We start from the raw sequence: 6924 nt of genomic DNA, 5'->3' as shown, positions 1-6924 counted from the left end.
TGATAAGCTTTGTGTGCGAATAAAGCAAGCTAAACTACTGGTGAAACAGATTACTTGATGATCCAGAACGCAAAGCAAACAATTCCTCCTATAATAAACCCAACTTCAGCGGGTGAAGCACCGACAACCAGGAAGCACACGCTACGTAGTCCAAACGGGCACGGATAACGAAGAATGGGTTTTCTACTAGATTGACACCATGACAAGTGAAGTGGATACATACGAGTATACGAGTGCTGCTTCGATCGGATGGGTCCTAAGGCCAACCCACCGCGCGACACTAAACGGATGTTCGTTTTGTCCGGATTTTATCCGTTTGGGTAGGGCAATGGGGTCGTGTCCGGGCGTGTCCTGGGATGCGGTGGCCGTGCGCCCAGCGTGCGGCTGCATACGTTTGCCCCAGTCCGTCAGGGCCAAAAATGCCCATATTTTCATCAAAACTAGTTTGCACGTCCAAATATTTGTCTGAAAATTAAAATAATTTTACAACCCAATTGAAATTATCTTTAATAAAATAGTTTTACAACCAAATCGAAATTGTCTTGACTAAACATAAAATGAACCAATACATCTATTGGTTGCCAATGTGATCCCACACGTGCTCAACCAAGTCATTTTGAAGATTCAAACGAGTGTGCCAATCACGCATCTCACGGTGGAATTGGACAAACTGTTCAAATGTGGCCGTGTCTTGATGCAGGGGCTCAATATTTTCACCTTGATAATCAAATCCTTGGTCGAAGATACTCTCATCACGCTCATCCTCGACGATCATGTTGTGCATGATCACACAAGCAGTCATCACCTCCCAAAGCCTCCTTTCATCCCATGACAGTGCAGGGTTTCGAACGACACCCCACCGGGATTGAAGCACACCAAAAGCACGTTCCACATCCTTTCTAGCACTCTCTTGCGTTTGGGCAAATCTCTTTCTCTTCTCACCTTGGGGTTTCGAGACTGTTTTCACAAAAGTTGACCACTGAGGATATATACCATCAGCTAGATAGTATCCCTTGTTGTACTGGTGGCCATTGATCTCAAAGTTGACAGGTGGGGAGTGGCCTTCTGCAAGCCTTGCGAAAACTGGAGAACGCTGCAGCACGTTGATATCATTGTGAGAACCTGCCATGCCGAAGAAAGAATGTCATCCAAAGATCCTGCGATGCCACCGCTTCTAATATGACAGTGCACGCCTTGACATGCCCCTTGTACTTGCCGGGGGCTGCGTGGTGAGGAGGCGGCCGGAGAATAGCGGCGGCGCCGGCGGCGGGGCGGGGCGGGGAGAGAGGGTGGAAGCGTTGGGAGCGAAGGGACTGCTAGTGTCCCCGACCGGCGGGCCACGGGGGGACAAGGGCGTGCGTCGAGGCCGTCCGCGCGTGTCCGTTTCATCCCAAACCGAGCGCAAGTTTGGGCCAGGGATGAGTCGAAAACGGACGAAATCCGGACATTTGTCCGTTTGAGACCGCGCGTTGGGCCGCGCTATTCGTCCTTTTACCCCAAACGAACGCACCCGGATAAGATGGGGTCGCGTGGTGGAGTTGGCCTAACAATTGGTTAAAGCCGTGATCTGGCTCTGCTGATGGGTAATCCGGGTGTTTAGAGGCACATGGCTGGTCCGCGACACCCACCACCCGATATCAGTATAGTACTTACTCCGGTCTTGGATCCCGGGATTTTCTTTACGCTGTAAGCTTGAGAGCCCCAGCATATTTGTGTGAGTGCGTACTGTGGGACAATGGGACGGCAGTCCGTGGGGCTCGCTAGGCACAAGAAGGGCAGGAATTCGCCAACTGCCACGCTACCTTTTCATTCGAGAAACGAGAAACACAGTACTGGGCATGCACGTGCTAGCTCTTGGTGGAGCCCCAAAACCGACTAGGAATCCTGATTTTGGTCCGTAGCGGCCCCTTTTCGAGCAAAGCGACGGTGTCTACTCGTGCTGCTACCGTATTTCTTTTGCGAAAAGTGGTAGGTACAGTAGTGTATTTTCGTCGTTGAGACGTGGTAGTACTGAGTAGAGTACTAGACTGTCATTCAGTACCCATTTGAGCCCAATAGTACAGACATGGATGGAGTACGGTTAAGCCACCAGTTGGTTCAGGATACTGCAGCGAAGCGACCTCCATGCTCACCCAAATAAAAGTACACGCGTTCGAAACTGTTGAAGAAAATAAGTAGTCAACTGCCATGGAGTAGTTCAGTAGTAAACCGTTGAGAAATCGCGAGTTTCCACGTACGCGTGGATCACTAGGCGGGAGATATAATAAATGCCTCACGGATGACGAATCGAGAATGCGTGGGCTGCGGCGCATCCAGCTGGCTTCGATGGGCAAGAGCAGAACACCAACGAACCGTCCCAAACGGACGAGCTCAACTCATGACAGTGGTCCAGCCGCGAATACAGGAGAACGACTTGCGCTGGCCACCGCTGCGATCATTATCTTCCCTGGCTGACGCGCGCTTCGTACGTAGGACCATCGGCGGAGAGCGGCCCTGCTCGGCATGACCGACGGCGGCGGCGGCGGCGGTGGCGCGCAGACCGGGGCCGGAGCGACTGCTGCACAATGCCGCCCGTTTGTTCAGGGAACTGAAAGCCGCGCACTGTAGCCGGAGGACGCGCACTCGCAAGTTGCCGACTTCACGGACTCACGAGGCCGCTACTCTGCAGAGTGCAGATATTACCATTCCGCCGTCTCTGGACACGAGGCATTCCTGGAGGCGCGCGCATGTGCGGCGCGTGTCCCGTGATGCATGGCGGCTCGTCGGAAAACGACGATGACCGATCGCCACCGCCGGCGTAGTCCGTAGAGTAGAGTAGAGAACACGCGCCGCCATCTCCATGAACATGCGCAACAGCACTCGTCGACACGGCACCTGCCTGACTGAAGGCGGGAGGGAGCAGTAGGCTCTGGCGTCGGTTCAGCGGGGCATTGTAGTACCAGGTCATTCCAACCGACCGGACGCGCCTTGGCCGGGGACAAAGTTGTGTATTCCTTCCCCGTTGCTGACGGAACGAAGCTTAATTTGTCGATAGCTTCAGCCCTCGGCAAAGAGCATAAACAGAAGAATAAGTGAGTGGTCCCAATCTCCTCAAATTGCTCAACATCTGTGCCGTGCTCTGTGATGGAACCGAGCTCTTGTTTGCCTTGCCCTTCACGTGAGGTGAGCGCCGGCGTAGCGAGGGTATCTCCAAACTCTCGAAGCAAACCGCTTGCATACCTCCGGACCGCGTGGTTCGGGACATGTTTTGCCATCCAAGACCGTCTTAGATGGTTTCACTTGACAGTTCGGACGCATTTTCTCGTAAACCGAAGATAAATCAGGAGGCTTTGCGGGCGACCGGACAGCAACCACGCACGCGCTTCCTGTCTGGCGCCAGCTGCCCGCATTCATGCCGCTGTACAACGTCCGCTCCGCATTGACGCCAGCCCAAAGCAGACGCGATCTGTCACGGGTCGGCATTGAAGCGGCGCGTCGGCCAAGAGCCCCCCTCCTCATCCCCTATGTCCACGTCAGTTAAATACGGGAGAGACGTATGCAGTATGGGACGGGATAGATATCTACCATGCTCGTTAAATGCTCGTCCGTCCCTATGCCGCCATTAAGCAGGCTCGCCGGCTGAGGAACCAACTCTGGTGCCGCACATTGACGCACCCAGGTGCCTGGCCTCATTGAAATCCGACATTTAAAGGTGGCCACATTCGGCTAAACTCCATACCACAACACAATCCGCTCCACATCTTGCTCCCTTGCACCAAATCCACCATGACCGCGAGCGGGTATGCTCTGTGGGAGAGCACGTCGACGGAGATGAAGCATGAGATCACCGCCCTTACGACTACCTGGCAGAGCCCTCGTGCCAGACGGATCGAGGTCGGCTTGCCGGCTAGCTCCCCAAGCTTTCCGACGACGACCCCACAATGGAGACGGGGTCCGACGATGACACCGCGCCGGAGCCGGCGCCGGTGGATGCCAGCATGACCATGGAGCAGCATAGACGCACTACGACGCCTGAGGGAGTCCTGGACTAAGGGGTCCTCGGGCGTCCGGCCTGTTAGCCATGGGCCGGACTGATGGGCTGTGAAGATGCAAAGACCGAAGACTCTTACCCGTGTCCGGATGAGACTTTCCTTGACGTGGAAGGCAAGCTTGGCGATCAAATATGAAGATTCCTTTCTCTGTAACCGACTTTATGTAACCCTAGATCCCTTCGGTGTCTATATAAACCGGAGGGCTAGGTCCGTAGGACCGAACACTCATCATTATAGTCATACAGGCTAGACTTCTAGGGTTTTAGCCATTACGATCTCGTGGTGGATCAACTCTTGTAATACTCATATTCATCAAGATCAATCAAGCAGGAAGTAGAGTATTACCTCCATATAGAGGGCCCGAACCTGGGTAAACATTGTGTCCCCTGTCTCCTGTTACCATCGATCTTAGACGCACAATTTGGTACCCCCTACCCGAGATCCGCCGGTTTTGACATCGACATTGGTGCTTTCATTGAGAGTTCCACTGTGCCGTCCCCAAAAGGTTTGATGGCTCCTTCAATCGTCTACAACGATGCTGTCGAAGGGGAAGTCTTCCTCCCCGGACAGATCTTCATATTCGGCGGCTTCGCACTGCGGGCCAACTCGCTTGGCCATCTGGAGCAGATCGACAGCTACGCCCCTGGCCATCAGGTCAGATTTGGGAGCTTGAACTATGTCATGGATATCCGTGGAGATTTGATCTTCGATGGATTCGAGACCCCGGCAGCCGCTCCCTGTCACCGCGACGAACATGATTTAAATCTGTCATCGGACCATACCCAGGAAATTGCACCTGTAACCGCTCTGGCCTTAGATCCGGAGCAGATCGCGCCATCCGAGGACGGAAGCTCAACCCCGCCACGGAAGCCGCAGACTCCACGGTGTTGGAGCCGCACACAAACCTAACCTCGGGTGATATCTGTGTCATCGGAACCCCGGACTCGTTTTCGGCTATAAGTTCCAAACCATGCGCGTCCGCGTACGTCGAGCTTGATTAGTCATCGATCGTCGAATTTAGCGCCGCGGACATCTTCCGGCGCTCGCCTTTAGGCGACGTGCTAAACTCATTAAAAAACCTATCCTTAGCGGGGGACTCACAGCCGAATTATATCCGGTTCAAACTGGAGGCTGATGACGGAGAATTTCGCTTCCCACCCGCCACCCACTTCATAGCCACTGTCAAGGACTTAACCGACATGCTCGATTACGGCTCCAAAGACATCGACGGTATGGACGACGATGCCAAGGAGGAGCGGGGCCAAAACCCGCCGTTTACCGGACGCTGGACGTCCACTTCTTCGTACGACGTGTACATGGTGGATACACCCAAAGAAACTAACGCCGATGACAAAGAAGTTCCAGTCGAGGATAAACCTCCTGAGACACAGCCAAAACACCGATGTCAGCGGCGCCGCTCTAAGTCATGTCGTGCAAAAAACAGCAATACCGGCGCCGGAGAAAACAATACTCCGGACGATGCCGAAGACAATGAAGACCCTGTTGGGGCAACCTCCGAACAGGAGGAACGGGAAAATGGGCAAGTTAGCCCTGATGAAAAGGCCATACACGACGACTCGGAGGACAGTAATTATCTTCCGCTCTCCGAGGACGAGGTGAGCCTCGGCAACGAGGATTTTATCGTGCCCGAGGAGCCTCTCGAGCAGGAGCGCTTTAAGCGCCGGCTAATAGCCACTGCAAGGAGCCTGAAAAAGAAACAGCAGCAGCTTCAAGCTGACCAAGATCTTCTCAACGACAGATGGACTGATGTCCTGCCAGCAGAAGAATACGGCCTCAAGCGCCCAGCCAAAAGTTACCCGAAGCACAAATTGCTACCTCAGTTCGATGACCAGGCGCCGGAGCCCGTACCACCATCACACAATGCGGCTGACCGACCACCACGCGGTCGGGACAATGCGGCTGACCGACCACCACGCGATCGGGACAAAGCGGCTACTCAAGCCGAACAACAGCTCGCCCCACCTCAACGTAAAAACAGAGATAAAGCAGCTCGGGTGATGCGGAGCATCTCTCGACTACCCGCACCGACACTCCATCACCACCGCAAGCACCGAGAGGACCAATGACAAGAGCACGTGCACGCAACATCGAGAACGAGGTCACTTCTTTCCTATTCGAGTCTCGTTTGGATTCATGTGAGAATTGGGTTCTACCATCATCGGAAACATTGTTCATTCTTAGGTACCAAGAAGATGATCGTGAGAAGGAGAGGAAGGAGACTCGAGCGACCACGGAGCAAGGGAAAGAAGAGAAGAAGGAAAAGAAGCATGGGCCACAGCCCCTGGACACCCGGGGTGCCCGGCCTCTGCCTCGAAGGTGCCCCAGCCGGCCCCGGGTGCCCGGCCCCCCTCCCCCGGGCCTCATCCAGCCCACCCCGGGTGCCCGGCCAACTGGCCCCGGGTGCCCGGCCGGACCTGGGCCTCACCTGCACCACCACCGGGTGCCCGGGCCCTCAACCCCGGGTGCCCGGCCTGCCCCGCCCAACCGCATGCGGCCACCCCGGGTGCCCGGGCGGTGAACCCCCGGGTGCCCCGTCCTTCCACCTCCAGAGCCCCTGACCGGTCCGGGTGCCCGGCCGGTTCCACCCCGGGTGCCCGGACCCCTCCTCCGTGGCCACGCGTTTTAGGGACTTTTTGGTCCTTTGTACCCCTCTTTCTCCAAGTCTCGTCCCTAGCCTTTATATACTCTTTACCTAGCATATTTGAGAGGATACCAAAGTATTTAGAACATCAAAGAGGGCTTTGCTCCTTGTATCCCCTCCTCTTGGAGATCAAGCCCCCATCTAGGGAAGAATCCTTGGGATTATCAAGCCCTCCTCTTGGAGTGGATCAAGATCAAGACCTCACCTAGTGGGAAGAACTTACCTAGTGCT

General features: G+C 55.0%; 1 protein-coding gene across 1 annotated transcript; it reads right to left on the bottom strand.

Annotated features, from left to right (window-relative positions):
• Nucleotides 1-571: 571 nt before the first annotated feature.
• LOC141041181 (uncharacterized) lies at nucleotides 572-1129 on the bottom strand. Its single transcript, XM_073507301.1, has one exon. It carries the CDS (start codon nucleotides 1127-1129, stop codon nucleotides 572-574), a length of 558 nt encoding a protein of 185 aa, XP_073363402.1.
• Between the last annotated feature and the right edge of the window lie 5795 nt (nucleotides 1130-6924).

Source organism: Aegilops tauschii, chromosome 2 (genome assembly GCF_002575655.3).
Source record: "Aegilops tauschii subsp. strangulata cultivar AL8/78 chromosome 2, Aet v6.0, whole genome shotgun sequence".
Classification (NCBI taxonomy): domain Eukaryota; kingdom Viridiplantae; phylum Streptophyta; class Magnoliopsida; order Poales; family Poaceae; genus Aegilops; species Aegilops tauschii.
Note: the sequence above shows the minus strand (reverse complement) of the source record. Positions and strands in the feature narration are given on the sequence as shown.